The sequence below is a fragment of the Mesitornis unicolor genome, unplaced genomic scaffold (assembly GCF_000695765.1).
Source record: "Mesitornis unicolor isolate BGI_N332 unplaced genomic scaffold, ASM69576v1 scaffold3728, whole genome shotgun sequence".
Taxonomy (NCBI): domain Eukaryota; kingdom Metazoa; phylum Chordata; class Aves; order Mesitornithiformes; family Mesitornithidae; genus Mesitornis; species Mesitornis unicolor.
In genome coordinates, this window is record NW_010201056.1 from 15,161 (window position 1) to 35,209 (window position 20,049).

The following is a 20,049-nucleotide window of genomic DNA, read 5'->3' on the forward strand; positions in this document are numbered from 1 at the left end:
CACCTCTTCACCGTTTTTTTCTCTGCCTAGGGCATATTGTCTTGTTGATTCAATAAATCGTATAGGAATGTTGTATACTCTTCTGTTGTAAAACACAACCAGTGTGTATGGTTGCCGTGAATCCTGTCCAGAACTCTTTCTTATCAGAAAAGATCCATCCTAAAGACAGAAAAGTAGTAAGTGTATTCAGCTTATTTTTTCCAACATCTTAGTTTTGTTAGCTTAATATTTTAATCTGTTTTAGCATTAAACCCTTTTCTCCCATTACAAAAACAGTACAGCAGGAGATGAGAAGTAGCATGCATTCCTCTTGTCCAACAGTAGCATACAAAGGTATGATTTAAAAGTAGTTTTTGCTGCCGCCTGTTCTCTCTCAACCAGAGAAAGAAGAAATTAAAGAAAAGAAAGAAAAACTATCAGTGGCAATAGGTAGGCAAGAAAGCAGTGAGAAGTGGGGGCACTGTTCCTCCAGAGCTGTAAAAAGCACTTGGATAAAGATCTGCACCACTGTATCCCAGTGCTCACTAGCTAGCCTACACTGGTGATAACCCCAGTGCTCTGCCTCCTTTTCTGGCTTTATGGAGTTAGGCAAGAGTGGAAAAGCACCTGATGCTGAGAATGCAACTCTACATGATACTGTTGCCTTCTGTGACACTAGCTTTTGTACACAGAATAGTTGAGAGAACTCAAATTCTCAAAACACCTAAAGGCAGAGTAGTGTTGTTTGAAAACAGTTAAATAGTTTCACCACAATAATTGAATGTTTGACAGTATGTATGGGAGTATTTGCATGGTACAGTATTCTGACCTGTTCAGAACATAACGGATGGAAAATTTCTGGTTGCCTTTTGATTTTTTTTATTTGAAGTTTTTTCATAAAGCAGAGATTATTTAGAAGTGACCTACCTTGTTTGATCGGTACAATGCATCTTCTGCTGTTTTCCGATCACAGGTAGCCACATACCATGCTTTACTATGAACACCAGCATCCTAGAAAGAGAGAAATAGCATTTCATCTGTAAAATAATAATGACAATAGTAAAGAATATGGCCTGTAGGGGAGTTACTGCTAAATAATAACAGCTGCAAAGAACTCAACAATGCTTTAGAAAATTCTGTGCCAGGAGCTCACTGTTTGTATTGGACAGAGGTAGGACAAAAAAAACTAGTGTGTCAAAACAGTGGTAATGGATGTAAGACAGAATGCTGATACAAGACAGAAAAGAGGAAGATACCCTGAGGAATGTAGTCAGGTTCAACTGGAGGAGAGTTTGGTTGGTTGGTTTGGTTTTGTTTTGTTTTGTGTTGGTTTTTTGTTTTGTTTTGGGTTTTTTGTTTGTTTTTTGGGGGGGGGGTTTGTTTGTTTTTTAAAGCAGGAAGCTATTCTAGTAGAATTTAAAGAGGGTACCCAGGAATTGAGGATAAAGTTGACCATTAACAATTTAAATGCTGCTCAGCTGTGGGCTGGCCCATGAAGTGTCCAGATTTTTTAGGCATCTAAGCTTTGGGAATGAATTTTCCCATATACTAAATGCTATTTGTGAGCATGATCACAGTTGCCTCCATCTGGATAGCAGGCAGGTTGGAGAAAAGCATCTTTAGCTGTTTTTGTTGTTAATAAATAAGGACAAATGGATGGAGTCCTACAAAACAGAAGAAAAATTAATGTCTTTCCTCTACTAATACAGCAGTTCAGTCCCAGTGCTTTCACCTGAGACATGAGATATTGATTCAGTTCCATTTATCTGTTGGAGTGAGTCTGAATATATCCTTCCATTTAGAACAGTGGTCTTATCTAAAAGTTTTATCTCATAAAACCATGTTTACTGTGGAGAAGGATTACATCTGTGACAGAATGCAAGAGTGGCTTTTATTTTAGAACATATCTCTTGAGTGCCTCATTTCTGTATTTTATCCCCTGTGAACATGTCAAAGAGATCATCCTCCTCCATTCTGTTAAATGCTTGGCAGTGTTCTGTACAGTAAATGAACTTAGCCTGTTCTTCCAGGGGAAAACATGGGACAAAGGACTTCATGGATGGGGTCACAGGTGCAGACCTGAAGATACAAGGTAGAAAGATTGGCATGCTAAAGATGGGTGGATTCTGGTTTAAAAGATAAAAGCTCTCATAGCAAGAGAAGGGCAAAGTTAAAAAGATGCGAGGAGGTGATGGCACTTCGGAGTGAGTGGTACGAGAATATAATTTTAGTAAGAGAGAGAGTGGTAGGAAACTGGGTAATAAGATGATGCAGGATTGAGTATAGATTTGGGAACAGGAGTGGAGCTTAGAGGAAAGGTAAGGGGGATTTTAGAGAAGTATGAAAAGAAATGATACTCGAAGAATGGGATGAGAGATTAGAAGCAACATGAGACTTACGCATTATCCAACTTCAGTAGCTAGAAAACTAACTACTAAGTTTTCATAGAATCATATAATGGTTGTGGTTGGAAAAGACCTTTAAAATAGAGTCCAATAATTGAACCAGTCCTAAGTCTGCCACTAGACCATGTTCCTAAGCACAACATGTACTCATCTTTTAAACACCTACAGGGATGATGACTTCACTGCCTCCCTGGGCAGCCTCTTCCAGTGCTTGAGAACCCTTGCAATAAAGAAATTCTCCCTAATATCCAACATAAACCTCCCCTGGCACAACTTGAGGCCATTTCCCCTTGTCCTCTCACTAGCTATCAGGGAGAAGAGACTGACCCCCACTTTGCTACAACCTCATTTCAGGTAGCTGTTGTAGAGGGTGGTAAGGTCTCCAGTCTCCTTTTATCCAAGGTAAACAAGCCCAGGTCCTTCAGCTGCTCCTCATAAGACTTGTGCTCTAAATCCTTCAGCAGCTTTGTTGCCCTTCTCTGGACATGCTCCAGCATCTCTATGTCCTTCTTGTAGTGAGGGGCCCAAAACTGAACACAGTATTTGAGGTGCAGCCTCACCAGTGTGAAATACAGCAGAAGGATCACTTCCCTGCTTCTGCTGGCCACACTACTCCTAATACAAGTTAGGATGCCATTGGCTTGGTTGGCCACCTGGGCACACTGCCAGCTCTTATTCAGCCAACTGTCAATCAACACACACAGGTCCTTCTCCTCCAGGCTGCTCTCCAGCCACTATAAAACCAGCAATCATAAAAAGTGAGCACTTGCTGAGAAGGTTGATGCAAAAGCTAACCTAAGTGAGTGGAGAGGCTATAGAAATAGTGCTGAGAGTATTTCCTAATGAGTACTTCTGGGTATTAACCTTCCTGGTCATTTGAACAGTTTTGCTCTAAATTTATAGTAACAAGCTTAAATTATAAAATTCATTTTTATAGAAGCTTTGTCACCTCTGTACAAAATAGATTAAAGATCAAGTTGCACGTTATAGCTGAGCTTATCCAGCTGGTTCATTGCTGGGGGAAAAAAAAAAAAGAATAATATCTTAGTTTTTATCTTGTGCTCATTTTGTTGCTCATCTGATCCCATAGTAAGATAATTCACTTTGGTAAACTTGCAGAAAAATAAAAAAAATGGTTGCCTTTTTTCAAAGAATCATAGAATCATTTGGTTGCAAAAGACCTTTAAGATCATTGAGTCCAACCATAGCCTGTCCATGGTTGGACTAAATCATGTCTCTAAGCACATCATCTACCTGTCTTTTAAATACCTCAGGGGATGGTGACTCAGCCACTTCCCTGGGCAGCCCATTCCAATGCCTAACCCTTTCAGTGAAGACATTTTTCCTAATATCTAATCTAAAGCTCTTTTGGTGCAACTTGAGGCCGATTGCTCTCATCCCGTTGTGTGTTACTTGGGAGAAGAGACTGACCCCCACCTTGCTACAACCGCCTTTCAGGGAGTTGTAGAGGGTGATAAGGTCTCCCCTCAGCCTCCTCCAGGCTAAACAACCCCAGTTCCGTCAGCCACTCCTCATAAGCTTTGTGCTCCAGACTCAAGGTGAAGCCTCATCAGTGCTGAGTACAGGGGAAGGATCACTTCCTTGGTCCTGCTGATCACACTATTTCTGGTACAAGCCAGGATGTTATTGGCCTTCTTGGCCACCAGGCACGCTGCTAGCTCATATTCAGTCCACTGTTGACCAGTACTCCCAGACTCCTCTCGGTCACGCAGCATTCCAGCCACTCATCCCCAAGCCTGTAGTGTTGCAAGGGCTTGTTGTGAACAAGCACATGAGCTGGCACTTGGCATAGTTGAACCTTATAAAATTGGCCTCAGCCCATTGATTCAGCCTATCCAGGTCCCTCTGTAAAGCCTGTCTACCCCCAAGCAGATCAACACTCCCACCCAGCTTAGTGTCATCTGCAAACTTACTGAGGGTGCACTGAATCCCCTCATCCAGGTTGTTGATAAGGTTGTTTATCAGAACTGGTCCTAACACTGAGCCATGGGGAACACAACTTGGACTGGCCTCCAACTGGATTTAACTCCATTCACCACCACTTTGGGCCCAGCCATCCAGCTGGTTTTTTTTTTATTTTATTTTTAATTTATTTTTGGGTTTTTTTTTGTTTTGTTTTGTTGGGTTTTTTTTACCCAGCAAAGAGTATGCCTATCCAGACCACGGGCAGCAATTTTCTCCAGCAGAGTGCTGTGGCAAACAGTGCAAAGGCTTTACTGAAGTCCAGATAGACAACATCCACAGCCTTTCCCTCATCCACTAAGCAGATAACCTTGTCATAGAAAGGAGATCAGGTTAGTCAAGCAGGATCTGCCTTTCATAGACCCACGTTAACTGGTCCTGATCTTGTGATTGTTCTGGATGTGCTGCATGATGGCACCAAAGATTGTTAGTATTAACAAAAATTTTGTTTTTGTCTCATTTTGTGTTTGACAGAAAACCAACCCAGCAGTCAGTTTAAAGAGCTGGCTCAGCCCACTGCAGGATCTGAGGAACACGAGAGAAGCCTGTGGCTGAGAGGGCAGTTCAGAGTGAGGAGAGAGCAAAGCCTCCATTTTGTGGGCATTGCACTACATTCTTAGAGTGGCTCAAAGCCATAACATAAAACGTCACCTGCAAAGTTCTCCCATGTATTTCTCCAGTCACACTATTCATTGCAAAAAGATAGAATGAGAGGAATTGCAAGCCTGCAAGCTACTCAGCCACTTAGAGAATGAGTCTGGAAAAATCAATCTGTTCTACAGAGCAAGGAAACAACTACCACAGACCTTTCTTCTAGCACTATCTGTGGCCTATAACATAGCAGCAGACAGGTGCTGCTAACATTTGGATGGGAACCAAAAAAATAATGAACCTTATGGGCACGTGAATTACGAATCATGTGTGCAAGCTACACAGGATGCTACAGCAAATGATGCAACTGAAAATAATTGGTGGGAAAATAGTATTAAGAAGCAGTTCCATTTAAAAAAAAAAAGTTTTGTTAAGGCTGTGTTTTGCCCATGGCTTTTACATAAAAGCTCCAGATGTAATTGTTACAAGCTGTTTATTTAGTGTCCTCTGGATTGTTTATTTGAAAGCAATTTTTATAATAAATATCCAGTATGACATACTGTTAAAATTGTCCCAGAATTCCAAGTCCTTCATGTTCTTCACGGTTGTATTATCTTTGTCATGTCAGGCTTTAGAACATTTAATGTTATGGGCTCTGCATAATACAGCCTTTGTTTTGCACTCAACAGAACTATTTTTACCCTGTCTATGGCTACTAGGCTAATAAGAATTGCTTCCTGTGTTTTGTAGTCTCCCTTCATCCAAAATGAGAGTAAGGGGAATAGCGGTGAAATGAAAATAACTTTGCATTTGCGTGGATTATTCAAAGCTTAATGTTGCAACGAAACACAGAAAAAAAGAATTGGTCATAGAACTGACAGCATTAACTGAAGTTCCTGAAGGGGTCCTACAAGAAAGCTGGGGAGGGACTTTTTACAGGAGCAGGCAGCCATAGGACAAGGGGTAATGGTTTTAAACTGGAAGAGGGTAGATTTAGACTAGATATTAGGGAGAAATTATTTACTGTGAGGGCAGTGAGGCACTGGCACAGGTTGCCCAGAGAAACTGTGGATGCCCCCTCCCTGGAAGTGTTCAAGGCCAGGGAACCCAACAGGGCTTTGGGCAACCTGGTCCAGTAGGAGGTGTCCATGGCAGCGGGGTTGGACTGGATGATCTTTAAGGTCCCTTCCAACCCAAACCATTCTATGATTCTGTGAACTGTAGTGAGAAGAGGTCCATTTAAAGGAATGGAAAGGAGCAGGAGTTGAGACTAAAACATGTAGGGGGATGCATCACAGTGTCCTCCGAGAGGGGCAGCAGTGACTTTCTTCTCTGTTCTTAAAACTTTGCTGACACCCCAAACTGCAATAAATAAGACAGCGTTCATAAAATGATTCTACTGTCTGCATCCTGCTGTGTTGGGCCAGTCAGCAGAGCATCCCTGTTTCCTCCTACAAATTTCTGGGATTTCTTAGTACATCACATCAGTGCAGGCTAATGCTAATAGCTGCAGATGGCTTCATTGTATCTGCTTCCTGCACATTATTTTTTTTTTCAGGACACAGTATGTACAGCTGTAAGCTAGAAAAAAAGTAGGCAATTGAAAACTCTTTAAAGCCATCTATATCAAAGACCAGATTTAAGTACATCACCGCAGATTTCCTTGTTTCAAAAGATGTCAAGTATTAAGAACTGGGGAGTCTAGTAAAACTAAGTTTGGGAAACGAAGAAGCTTTTTAGGGCTTTTGTTTAAAGCAACTGGTAGAGTGCCAAGGTTTGGTATAATGCCAATGCCCTCCACAAAGAAGCATGATTTTTATTTAGAAAGGGAGTAGGGGCAGAAACACTATTTTAAAGTAAAGGATAAGAAAGTTTCTGTAATGTGAATATAGCTAATATTATACCTGGTCTGCAGTAATTGAAATAGATGAAATGCTGCTGTGAGGGGAAGTACCCAGTGAACGGTTTGCAGCTTCTGGCACTTCTGGAAAAGAGAAAGAACAACATGTATAAGTTTCCAAAGTATGTTTGTCATGCTGTAAGAAATTGATTTGTTATAAGGACTTTGGGAGATCTGGAAATGCTTGACCTTTGGTATCACTCAAGAAAGTTATCTACTGTAAATGAATGGGCTCTATATAAATGCCTGGGACACCTGCCTGCTCAAAAGAAGAGCCTTGCTTATGAAGATTATGAAGAGAGTGGCAGTTTGGTTAATAACAGTTTGATTAACAACCAGACCTAGACTTAAAGTGCAAGAAAATAAATATTAAAATTTTTTAAGCACTCACCTATTCCTGGACATGATACTTTGCAGACTGCTTTATCAAGTCTATATATTATTCATATTAGACTTCAGTAATAGAATTGTGATTTAGATTTTGGTTTCAGAAAGCAGCAAGAATGTTATAGAGGAGGTCATACAGTGACTCAGAATTAAAAAATTCTGTTGGACTGCAGAGCTCAAAGACACCTGCATGAAATAGGTTTAGAACTTCTTTTGCAGTAAAGATGTAACTGTCTGGAAGCTACATTCCAGGTATAGGGGTGACATTATAAGGAGCAGTTCCAGCTCACAATGAATGAATAATCACCTGAAGAGGCTATTCAATATTAACAATTTCGGTTTTTACTGTCCAGTTTTTACTGACCAGCTGCAAAAGCTACAGCTGAAAAGTACGCTGTCTGAATAAAGTAACAATTGCTAGAAGTCAGCTTGAATTAGACCTTACAAAAGGAAATTAAAATAAGTAATAAGAGATTCCTTAGCTGTGTAAAAAGGAAAGAGAAATGAGGCTGTCTGCAGTAAGACTTACTAATTTTGAAGATAATCTAAGTAGGAAACCAATAGTAGTGCAGGTACAGAAATGGAAATTTCCACAACTAAATTGGAAACAAAACTCAAATGGCTTAGTACAATTGAACTGGTGGGCCCAGATAATCTTTATCCCAGAAATTTTAAGAACCAGCACATGAAATTACAGGGCTGGTAACAATTATTTTAAATAAATTTAAGTCAGGGTGGTACCATATGATTAAAGAATATCAAACATAATTGCTGTACTTAAAATGAAAAAAAAGTGAGCTGAGCAACTACAGGCCTTTTTGTCTGACTCCACAGAACACAAGGCTCTAGGAGAGAACTTGAAGGAAAGAACATTAAGATTTGGAAGTACAATAAAGGTACAAGCAGAAGAAAATCTGAAACTTACCCAAGTAGATAAAATGTTACATCTCTTTCATAAAGAGTTCCACAAAGAGGGAATATGGTACTGTACTTACTCTGGACTTCAGTAGAGCATTTGACACTGTGCCATATGAGAAATTAGTACTTTTAATGAAGAAGGTGAAAGTTAGCACTAGGCTTGTATGGTGACAAGGAAGAGATAGCAGGCTATGCTGAAGGGACATTAGTGATTGGGACCAATTGTATTGATAAGTTGTTATTGGGCCTGGCATGGGATAAGAGTGTGTTAAAGAGAATTTACTAATCAGAGCATCATTTAGCACTAGATGACCTCAAAGAATAGTTACACTTTAGGGATTAGTAAGAATTTATGCTACGAGTTGAAGCACATCAGTTGTGCGACAGAAACAGACAAATTTGAGAGCATCAGTCTACTGTATGAATATGAAGCATTATTATACTTTCATAGCACAGGAGATAGAATTGCAACATACATCCAGCAAATATTTTCAGCAAATAGAGAGAAGTACTAATAACAGCCCGTAAAGTTTAAGCTACAACAGATGCAGATTTCTATATGCAATTCTCTTCATCCATTTACAGTGTAAAATACATGTTCAGACTGAAACACGTGCAGAAAAGGGCTTGTAGGAAGGTCAGACAAGTATCTGCTAACAAAAGACTAGAAAATGTTAGATCTAATTTACACTTCTGTGCAAAGAGAGTTCATATACATATTACATAATTTGTTTTTAACTGTTAATTGAAACTAAGTCCCTCTTTGAAAGTATTACTTACAGGAGAGCTTAAGCATTTGCCATTATAAAAAAACCTTATTTTTTCCCCTCTGTACAGAAAGACTAAATTGCTGGATACAATAATAATCTGTGTGGTTTCTAGACAGCAGAAGCCTGGAACAGCCCAGAAATGCCATATTTAGGGTTCTTCTGTGGCAAAGAAGATTGGTGGAATCTTTGTTATGGTGGAAACTGGCCCAAACTGCCTTTGGTAGAAATTTCCAGTAGTCACAAATGGGAATGAAGCACCTAATTTCCATCGATTTATACAATAACCCTGACATACTCCCTTAATTTTATTAACTGAGCTAAGCTCCTGCTTAGTGTAGCCCCTGCATAGTAGTTCAGATACTTGATCTCTTCTTTGTATGCACTAAAGAGACAAATGCGAATTTAAAACTAATGAATAGGCAGGGCATCTTGAAATAATCTTAATTCAAAGATTAATTTTAAATTACAAGTTAATCACATTTTAATTCAAAATCTGAATTATACTTACTTGACAGAACTGAGGACTTTTGGAGCAAAAGCCTGAAATAAATATCAACAGATTACAGAAAGGTCTGACATCCACCCAGCTCTGAAAATATTCAAATTGTGTATTTGAAGCATGCAGTGGTAGAATGTGTTCCATTCATTTATCCATTGAGAAAAAAGGGCCAGATACAGGTATTTAAAAAAAACCAAACCATATCCCACTAGTATTGACAATTTTGAATTTAAACATCCGTTTTAAATTTCCATCACCTAATTAGAGATTACATCCATCCATGCTTTTTGGTAGTGGTTATAGTATTTGGATTCATTTGCCATGTTTTATTTTTTGCTACTGTGAGGCTTCAAGAAGCGTAACTTTCAAAAAGCAACAGAAGGCTACAGAGAAAATAGCATTTCCCTTTGAACTTCCCACAGCTGTGTTCAAATTGAGCAGTAGGAGCTGGTGTATTGAATATTCAAAAGATGATGAAAAAGGATTTTACTTTTGGGCACCACTTGGAAGGGGCGGAAGTGGAAGCTCTTGGGTGGAACCTCGTCGTCGTTCTGCTGCTGTAGGTTTTTCTGTAGTTTGGGAAAACAAATGGTAGAGTCAAGATTTCTTCAGAAATATGTGGTCGCAGATAAGAGAATCCTAGTAGTTGAAAGGTTTCTTTTCTTATCACAATTTTGGTTGGTTGGTTGTGGGGTTTTTTTTGTTGCTGTTGCTGTTGTTGTCTTGTGTTCCCCGGCCCCCCCCCCCCCCTTACATGGCAGCTTGCCGTTGTGCTGCTTTTCTATTGGCTAGTGGCATACCACCATATTTCTAGGCAAATGGCTGTGCTGTAAATGCCTGCAGGAGTTCAGCAAGAAACTTGCCTTCCAAGCAGTGAGCTGTGTGATAACAGGGGAGGACACTGGGGCAGGCTGCCTTCAAGAGCTCAGCCAGAGGAGGTGTGGGGCTGGCTGCATCTCACTCTTGTGTTAGACAGCAGCTCCTGCTGAGTTTTTGCCTGGAGGAGCTGCCGCCTTGCACAGAGGCGAGAGCCATTTTCTGCCTGTGCAAGGGACTGGCTCTTGCCAGGAGTCAGGTCTGTGTGAGGTGGGTCAGAATGGAGTGCTCACACTTCACTTCCTTTTCCCCCTTCTCCACTTTGACGAATATATGGCACATTGCTGGTCCATTATGTTGTCCTATGTTACCCCTGCCAGTAACCTTGATAGTTTTACTGTGACTGCTTTTAGAGAATAATGATTATCAGCGCAAGTAAGGCTGGCCAGATCCAGTCCAAAACTGCTAAAACCAACCCCCTCTCAAAAACCTAGAATAAATTGAATGTAGTGTTGCTTGTTCAATGTTTTTAATAAAAGAAAAATAAATTCTGATAAATGTCAACTTTTTCACAGTAGCAGAGATTATTTACCTTCATTTGCAGTTAAGGTCTGTCTGGAAGGTAAACACGGTTTCTGCAATAACACAAAAGGAAGTCAAATATTAAATTGCATATCATTTATACAGCAAATGTTTATCTTTTTATAGTTTTGTGAACTAGTTTACATTTAGAATTGATGGTATCCTAGAGGGATTAGGACATAAGGAAATAGCCATTCTGTGAAGAACCTCTGGTTGTATGACCTTGAAGCTTGGGATTTTGCAAAGTAGATTTGGAAAGAATCCTACTTTGTCTGTATAAATAGATGGACAAAAGTAAGATCTAGAGATGCCTGGTTAATTACTTTTTTTTTATATTCCTGTCAGTAATTTTTGTGGTGTAGCAAATGGTTCATTCTTATCTCAAGTCCAAAAATGAAGAGTCCATCCCAAATATCTGTGGATCAAAATTTAAGTATTTTCATCTTTGTCAAGTTATGTTCACAAATGTCTGAAAACATTTCTCTACTGAAAGTTAAACTATCAGTGTAGCTGACAGTAAAGAACACGTGTAGCCTTCCAGTTTCAATTAATTTCATTTTGGAACAATGATAATAAACTCTCAGTTTTGAAACATTTTTCAAATTAGTTTCTTAGTAAATTTTAACCAGTTCTCTCACTTTCTTCCACAGGAGATATTGGGACATTTTTCTAATGATGAAAGACTTACTGAAAAAACTCTTGACAAATTCTGCATCTTGAGCTATCACTCTTACATGAATCTGTGTTCCCCATATACAGCCATGTATATTTCAGAGAATACTTCTGAATGGCCTGTTTTCCCATTTATTTCTCATTTTATTTAATTCTGCACTGTGTTTATTGTTACTTCCTAAAGTATTGAACCCAAACATATTTCTAATTATTTTTCTACTTGAGAGCTTTCTCACTGCTGCTTAGTTCATATAACTGCACCCATGTATTTCCTTTCTTTATAATTCCCTCTTTCCCCTATTCTTTTAATGTATTTATGTTGTACCCAAACTAATGATAAAATTAAGTTTTACAATAAATTGAAAATCACCTGTAAATTCATCATTTGATTATGCAATTATAAGTCAACTTACTGGTGAATTTACTGCATTAGAAGTTTTCTTTCTGCAGGTTGGAGGAAAAAGAAAAAACAGCATGGTTACTTAGCAGATACATTAATTCATTTAGCAACTAAGCATCAGGTTCATCGATTCCTGAGATACTTCTGGCCAAGATACGATACATCTACTGGATAGCTGTAACAGTTTAAAAAAAAAATACCCAATCAAACAAAAAACTCAAACCAACCAAACAAAAAAGAATTTTAAAAAAAGGAATAAGGGTACCAGATGTAGTGTGGGTACTCAGGAAAAGGTGCTTATGATATGCAAGAAAATACACTCTGCCCAGTGCTTAAGGTGACAACTTGGGTGAGGCAGAAGAGCTTTAATCAAAAACACAACTCTATATTTGTAGGCACATACATGATACTGCTTCAGTATGTGACTAAATTAAGAAGCATCTGCCATCAGTGGCAGGCAGTTGTGTACTGGCATACAAGCAGTATTCCTCCAGAAGTAATGAAAGAATAGCTTGCCTTTACATAGTCAGCAATAAAATTGAACAGCAATAAAAATTACTGAGTTCTGATTGCCATAGGCAAAGATAGAAGTGAGCTCCTAATACACATAGTAATTAACCCCATCCCCAAGAAGTAGTTTTATTATTGTTTTTACTTACATGCCCCTTGGTAATGGAGATGGAGCTACTCCAGTGGGAAATCTGGATTCTTGTGTGTTACTGAAGCTATGGTCTAGAGATGCAAATGACATACTTAGTATGCTGTGTTAGCTGTATCTGAACAGTGGGTTTTCCTCATTACCATTTCAGTATTAATGCAATGAAAGAAAAGATATCAATAGGTTTAATTTTTGTCTTGATGTGTTTACACTCCGATTATACTAGAGAACAGTTCAGTAACGTTTCTTTCTTATTGCTGACTGTTGCAGATAAAAGTGACACTGACACACTCCACTACATGCTATATTAAGGTCACCAGCGACATATTGGCAACAAATCCTACTCATATTGCTGTGTTTTCAGTACAGGATACTTACTTTCATCATTATTGTTTGCTTCATGGTCCTGTAATAGAAAAATGTTAGATTAAATGAGAAGCAATTAAAAAAGGAATATTACTACATGGAAAGTACAGAAATACATAATCTGGTTTTAGTAATCTGTAGTAATGTTTAAATAGATATTTGTACAGAATGCATATAATATCCAGGGTACTTTTAATAAGCTTTTATTACAGCATTTGACAAATTTTAGCAAATATCAACCTAATTTTGAACATTCTAATAACCTTGGGATTGCTTGTAGTATTGAGAAAATTGGCCCTGAATTTTGCAGTGAGACCTTTTGGTTCATGTTTCATTTCTGAGCTGTAACACAGCAATTTTGCGGCAGATTTGATTATACTAAGAATACATTTTCCACTGAACAGAGGATACTGAGTGGACTGACTTTTCACCATAGAATCACAGAATGTGTTGGGCTGGAAGGGACCTTTAAGGGTCATCTAGTCCAACCCCCCTGCAGTGAGCAGGGACATCTTCAACTAGATCAGGTTGCTCAGAGCCCCATCAAGCCTGACCCTGAATGTCTCCAGGGATGGTGCCTCCACCACCTCACTGGGCAACCTGTTCCAGTGTTTCACCACTCTTATAGTAAAGAACTTCTTCTTCATGTCTAATCTAAATCTACCCTGCTCTAGTTTAAAACCATTACCTCTTGTTCTATTACTACACGTCCTTGTAAACAGTCCCTCTCAAGCTTTCTTGTAGGCCACCCCTTCAGGTGCTGGTACATGCTAGCATGGAAGCAATCCAACTCATTTCCCAGCTTCTTTTGGAGATGCTTTATTTTGGCTCTCACTCTTTATCTTATAGGGAATCAGACTTCCATATGACAAAGAGGCACCAGTTATTAATTTGTCCATCTTCATCCATCAGTCAGGCAGGTTAATGGCTTTTCACTGATGTTGGTTACAAATGCATCCATTCTTTGGTTGGAGAGGTGTAATCCATCCTCCAAAAGTTGAGGGAGTGAGATGTGAAAAGTTTTTTCTTCCAGTCAACCTAAGCCTTTGAGCGAAACAAGGGTTACAGTTCTGTTAACATGGTAAGTGCTGGTTAGTGTTGAGAATGGATTGAATGGAAGCAGTTAACATGTTTCTGTTACTGTTTTGCATTGTCACTGGGCCTAGTCACAGATGGTAAGGCACAGCACAGTACTTTACAAATGTCATGCTGATTACCATGTTTTTCTTTAGAACTGAAAGGGCTGGCCACTTACATGAGAAGCAAAGACTCCAACATTTGGGCTACACTGAGTAGTTCTTTCCTAGGCTGACTCTTGTGCTAAACTGGGTAACTGCAAATACCCAGAAGTTGAGTACACCCATTGTATGTAGGAGTGTTTGTTTGGGAGCTCCATCCTTGGTGCTGTAACTAACTCAGTGTGTGGCTCCAGCAAAACAATAGTCTTTCTGGATTCTCTGCAAAGCTAGGATGATATCTGTGTCAGAGTTAAGCTCTCAGAATGAATTAATGGAGAGGCTTCAGCTGCAATATGACACTTCAGTCTGTTTCAAAGCAGGAGTATTCTTGTTAGTGCTGATCAGAGAGTAGAATTTCTGTTCAACATTGTCCTTTCAAAAGGATTTTTTCCTAATCTTTTATTGGTAAGAAAAGCTGAGAAATCAAACCATTTCATAAAAGAGAAATCCTGAACTTGGCACCACCCAGGAATTGTTCAGCATCTTACAGGATACAGATCTAAATTAGAAGAACCCTGTGAAAGTAAACTAAAATGCTGCTGCTGTTATATGTAGATGTGTGCAAGTTGTCATCCCCCTGCTCTCTTCCCCTGAAATACTCAGTATATATAGAAATTTAAGGATTGAAAGTAGGACTGTAAGATGTTCTTATGCTACTTGTGTTATGTTACCATAGCATCTAATGTTACAGTACAAGCCCAGATTCCTAATTTTACGCATCTAATTTCTTTATGTAGTTGCTGGCAGACTGATTTATTTTTTTAATGACAATTCAGAGCACTGGGCTGGGACAGAGTTTGATCCACATAGCTTTAGGCACAGATGCTGGTGCAGCTACTGTCACACTGTTTCTTGGTAGTTTCCTCCTCATGGGCAACCTCTCTTGTGCTTGCACAACTGTTAGTAGAGCTATGGTGAAGAACAATTTATGAAACTAGTCAGGCTGAAAAAGAACCTTTTATGCATTTGCTTTTGCCCATTTACTGCAGTTAGACAATTTTCCAAGTAGTGTGTTTTAGAAAACCTTTGTTCCAGCACAGTGGAAAGGACAGACTGAGGACATGAGTGGGACATGAGAAGAAGAGGGATGACTTAAACAGAGCCTTCAAAACCCAAAGCTTGTAATTACTCCTTCATGGACTGCATTTTCTAGTGATACTCGTTATTCAGACTATCCAGTCTGACATTTTATTAGGATTCATTTTTCAGAAATTATTAATGATTCGTCATCTGAAAGGAACAAAGCTTAAGGAAGGTGCTTCAGATTGGGCAAAATCACCCTCTGCTACTGAATGTAAGGTTCTTGGGGTTCAACTGGTATTTATTTTTTTTTTTAGTACAAGAAGTTATTTTTGTAGACTGACACACATATCCTTTAAAACATTTAAAGTCTTTCTTGAATCAATACAGATGTCGAATATACCTCTTTTGTCCAAAAGATTGATAGCCACAATTACAGTATAAGATCAGTCTGACATTCAGTCTCATCTGTGTCTGTTATTTAATCCAGATAATAAAAAGCATCCATCCATCTCTATGTATATATATAAAACACAGAACAGCCTAAGTTTAACAGATTCTTTTATAGTGGCACATTAATTACTCACTGCTTTTGGATGAAGATGGTTTCTGGGAAGAGGCAAAATATTTCTGGAAAATATACAAAATAAGTTAAAATGAGTAAGATTTACTTAATTGCTTGGCAGTATGTGTTTCAAGATCTAGAGAGGAGGAGGTCTGCAGTAAATGGATTTGACCACAGCTATGCACTGCTGCAGTGGTTGTGGTGATGTTGTAGCCTTACTGCGGCACTATTCTAAATGAGCTTCTGTCCTGGACCTCAGGTCCCCTGCAAGCATGGACAAGACCTCACCAAACACTATAACACAAACAATATTATGGATGCCACCTGCTCTTGCTGGGGCACATGGCCTATTTCCTAGGTTGATGTCCCAGAGATGAGACAGTGGTTACAAAGCAGCTTCCTACACTTTGTGGGACACAGGAGTGAAACAGGCTGCATACTCAAGTTTCCTTTGCTTCATTTCCTCCAGAGACTTAGAATATAAATCATTAATTTACTGTGTCCAGCTTCTTTACAAGCAATCCTATGCTGTATCCTCTGCAGAAAGATCTCATTTGCAAGGGTGCAGAGATAGGTAATAGTACTTTAAACTGGCTTCAGGAGATGTTTTAGCCCTGCAATGGATCCCTAAAGTGATATTCAAGAAAACAGTACACATTTGGCAAACTGGCTTGAATACAGAAGTTCCCAAGGAAATTAAAAGTTTCAATTCTTACCTTGTCCTACAGTGCCTAGCTATGTCCTAACAACTGCTTATTGTCTGAGGGCTACACTACAGAGAGGAGAAAATTTTGTCTCCACTAATATTTGCCATTGATATAAGCTGCTGTTCACTTACCTGGAAGTATCCAGCTTAGGTGACTCTCTAGTCTTGCTATGCATGTGGGAGATCTCTGTGTTCTGAGCAGGTGTAGATGGAAGTGGCTTAGTGAACCTAGTAAAGAAGCACGAATTAAGCTTCATATTAAGCATATAATTAAAATTGTATTTAACAACAGTGAATACAAAGGAAATCTCTTTCTCCTCCACTACCCCCTCAAAAATGCAAAAATGTACCATAAAAGGTATTTCTTTTTAATGTGTTATGTTTGGGTTATTGAAAGTTATATAGAATTGCATGCCATTTTTTGTGTAGACAATCTAAATAGAGAATTACTGTATCTTCTAGAGAGATAATTATTAAACATATAGTATCTAGATGAGAAAATATATTTTCTGACAAGTTTTAAATAATACACGCACACATCGTAGCAATGGATTACCTGGTTACTGGTGGTAGTGATGGTTTTTCCTGTAAGAGAAAGTGCACTGAATTATTTGGTCACATTTTAATTTCATAAGAAACAGTTGTATGATCCTATTTATGTTATCACAGCAGTGTCTTATTTGATATAGATTTCTCGTAGAACTCTGCCCTACTCTCATGCGCTACAATGGGAGAGGCAAGAAGTCACCACCAGCAAATCTATGAAGCACTGAGCACACTGCTTTGGCTGTATGTCATGTCCAGTACCAGCAAGTGGAAAGAAAATTACTGTTTCAGAGCTGTCACTGCTCCTTTGCTGCAGTTCTGCTTCTAGACAGCACTCCCTTAGGAATAGTGACCCCAGACTGGATCACTGTCACACAGGACTGGGAAACTTCAGCGCTTCATTTACTCTGTTCTGCAAACCTTTTGAGTAGGTTTGCCAGCATTTCCACGAAGGAAGCGTCAGAAAGGTTTAAGTGCAGACAGAGATTTGTTCCCATTTTTCTCCTTTGAAAGACTGATTATCTTTTCTTAGAATCACTTTTGCTCCCTGCCTCAGGGCAATGTGAGTCAAACTACAGAAAGGCCTTACCTCTTCTTCAGGAACCTCGTAGACTTCTATAGGACAGGGAGGAAAAAGCGTGTTCTTTGGTTAGCAAAAACATACTACACGTTACCAGAAAAACTGATCAGAATTTGCATTAGTTGTACTTCTGCCTCTGGAAAACACACCACAACCTTTGCCGCCCCAATTCCTTCCTCCCTTCCCCCCAAGCAAGATCAATGCTTGTGTTGTGCAAACCTGGGACAGTTTGGAAGAGAAGTTTTATCACAGCTGTGGTAGCATTTAGCCTTCCCTTGGCTCTCAGGGAAGAAGAGATCAGGTGAATCATAAATACAAGCTGGCTCATTTGCGTGGCTAGCATCCATCCCTGAGCTCTGTCCCATAAGCATATTTTAATTCACAGATACTAAAAGCCAAAACCACCAGCATACTTATCTATGTCCAGTTTTTTCAGTGAAAACGAATTATATTTCAACATATTTCGTGTCACGCTTCACTTCTATTGCGCTGAAAACTGTCTGAGTTCCCACCAGGGGGAGATGTTTTATTTTTTTTAGTAACATCTGTCAGAAGCTGCTTGTTCCTCGACACTGATTTACAAAAAGGCTGAGTTTGAAAAGGGCATTTTAAAATGTCTGAGAAGTAAATAAAAAATCTTAAGTCATTCAGAAAAAAACGATTTGTAGCTTATGATTTGGAAGCTAAACACATTGCTAATGAATATGCAAAGACTTTTAAATAACTGTGTGATCAGTCTGCAAAGGTTACATTCCAAGCAATTAATGATATGGCAAGGATGCAAAACAACTCAGAGTTAGCACAGCTAAGAAAGATTAAGCACGTATATCTGTACTTACAAAAAAAATACGATTCTTATTTGCTTCTGCTTTTGTCTCTTTTTCAAAAAAAATTGCTCTTTATAGAACTTAAACAGCAACACTTATCACAGGACATGAAGAACATGAGCCTATGTGGAATTTTTTTTAGGTTCAATCTTGATGTCATTTTAAAGTATCGAATCTTGTTTTCTATATTGAAATGGGATTGCTAACATACCGTGTCCTATAATTTTTGCTGTATTGATCAATTTGTGTTTCTCAGCTACAGCAGAAGACTAAAAATACATTGGTTTGGGGCAAATGACTTGTTCTAGTTTTATTCATGCTTAAAACAGATTTACTATTCAAGCTAGACAAAACAACTGCTATGACGTAGAAAAACCTAAAGTGGAACATATTTTTGTTTTACTGAAGTATGTCATATGGTTTGTGTTGTGACTACACCAAGCATAATTTAATATTCCTCAGTCTTTGATTATTTTATTTTAACAGTGATGCAAACTCTACATACCTTGCATATCTGAAGTCTGAGAAGGCTTTGGAGAAGTACAGGGGGCTGGCTTTGTTGTTTTCATAAGTCTGTTCACAGGAGCTAAAAAACGTATGTTATTTGTATACATATGTATACTTGTGCATGTGTGTGTCTATCTACATATATACACACACATTAAAAACTACCAATGTAACATTTATGCAATAAGAATAAATATTAAGTAGGTCCAAGCGATAGCCTTTTTGTATGACCTTGAACAAATCAACTGAGGCAGGAGGCAGAAGGCAGCTCTCATTTTAAAAAGGAAACATTATTCAGTGTTCCTGCCTTGCTGAATAGGTTTGATACTGTCAGTAATGTCAGAGAGTAGAACTACTTACTATTCTGTTTACTTTTCACCTTTGGACTGTAATAATTTCACTCTCCAGCTAAATATACTTCAAATAGTGAGGTAAAAAAAATTAAAAAAATCAAAGCCCATCTTTATTTACTGAGAAATCTAAAAAGGCTTGATTTTCTCTTGAGGCACTTCAGCAAACAGAATTTTAATGCTGTGGCTCCCTTGGATGAGGAGGGAGACCACATTCCTGGTTGTACTTTGAAACAGCTGAGAGAGAGAGAGGCAGGAATTAAACATGGCTTCCAATAAAGTTAAAAATAATTTTCCTTGGCCTTGTCATGGGCCAAAGCAACCAATTGCCTTTTTGCAGGCTGCATTCTCTTTAATAGCTACACCTCCACTCTTTGAACCCTAGAAATAGACATTAATTTGATCCATTTTTCCACTGCTGTTCCTAACAAAGCAATAATTATTAGCTTGAATGACCAAAACTCACATCTTGTAGGTAGTGACATGCTGCTTTCTGTGGGTTCAATATAGTTATCATCATTGTCCACTGGCACAATGTAGTTATCCTATGAGAAATGCAGGATGAAAATATACCAGTTAAACATCCATCATAAGAACAAACTTTTTGGATTGAAGCCCTGGCAGCAACTTGTAATAGATGCTGTTTCACAGTGACTGCTATTTCAGACATTTATCATTCTCCAAGACTGAAAACCCTTTACCAAATTACTTCAGTTCTGGACTGGCAGAAAAAAGCCTTCTCTTCCCTTTTGTCCTAGCATAGCCTTTGAGGTTGCTTTTTCCC

The 20,049-nt window shown here is 38.7% G+C and overlaps 1 protein-coding gene across 1 annotated transcript in view; it reads right to left on the minus strand.

Moving 5' to 3' along the window:
- BLNK (B-cell linker) overlaps nt 1–20,049 on the minus strand; it is a 49,823-nt gene that overhangs the window by 1,246 nt on the left and 28,528 nt on the right. The window contains exons 8-22 of the mRNA XM_010189935.1: nt 19,732–19,810; nt 18,914–18,994; nt 17,591–17,616; nt 17,012–17,040; nt 16,588–16,683; nt 15,772–15,814; nt 12,939–12,966; nt 12,562–12,634; nt 11,916–11,946; nt 10,841–10,883; nt 9,923–10,001; nt 9,442–9,473; nt 6,863–6,942; nt 907–990; nt 4–159 (exon numbers count right to left, since the gene is read on the minus strand). Of these exons, the coding sequence (XP_010188237.1) occupies nt 4–159; nt 907–990; nt 6,863–6,942; nt 9,442–9,473; nt 9,923–10,001; nt 10,841–10,883; nt 11,916–11,946; nt 12,562–12,634; nt 12,939–12,966; nt 15,772–15,814; nt 16,588–16,683; nt 17,012–17,040; nt 17,591–17,616; nt 18,914–18,994; nt 19,732–19,810 (960 nt within the window). The remainder of the gene's footprint in view (nt 1–3; nt 160–906; nt 991–6,862; nt 6,943–9,441; nt 9,474–9,922; nt 10,002–10,840; nt 10,884–11,915; nt 11,947–12,561; nt 12,635–12,938; nt 12,967–15,771; nt 15,815–16,587; nt 16,684–17,011; nt 17,041–17,590; nt 17,617–18,913; nt 18,995–19,731; nt 19,811–20,049) is intronic.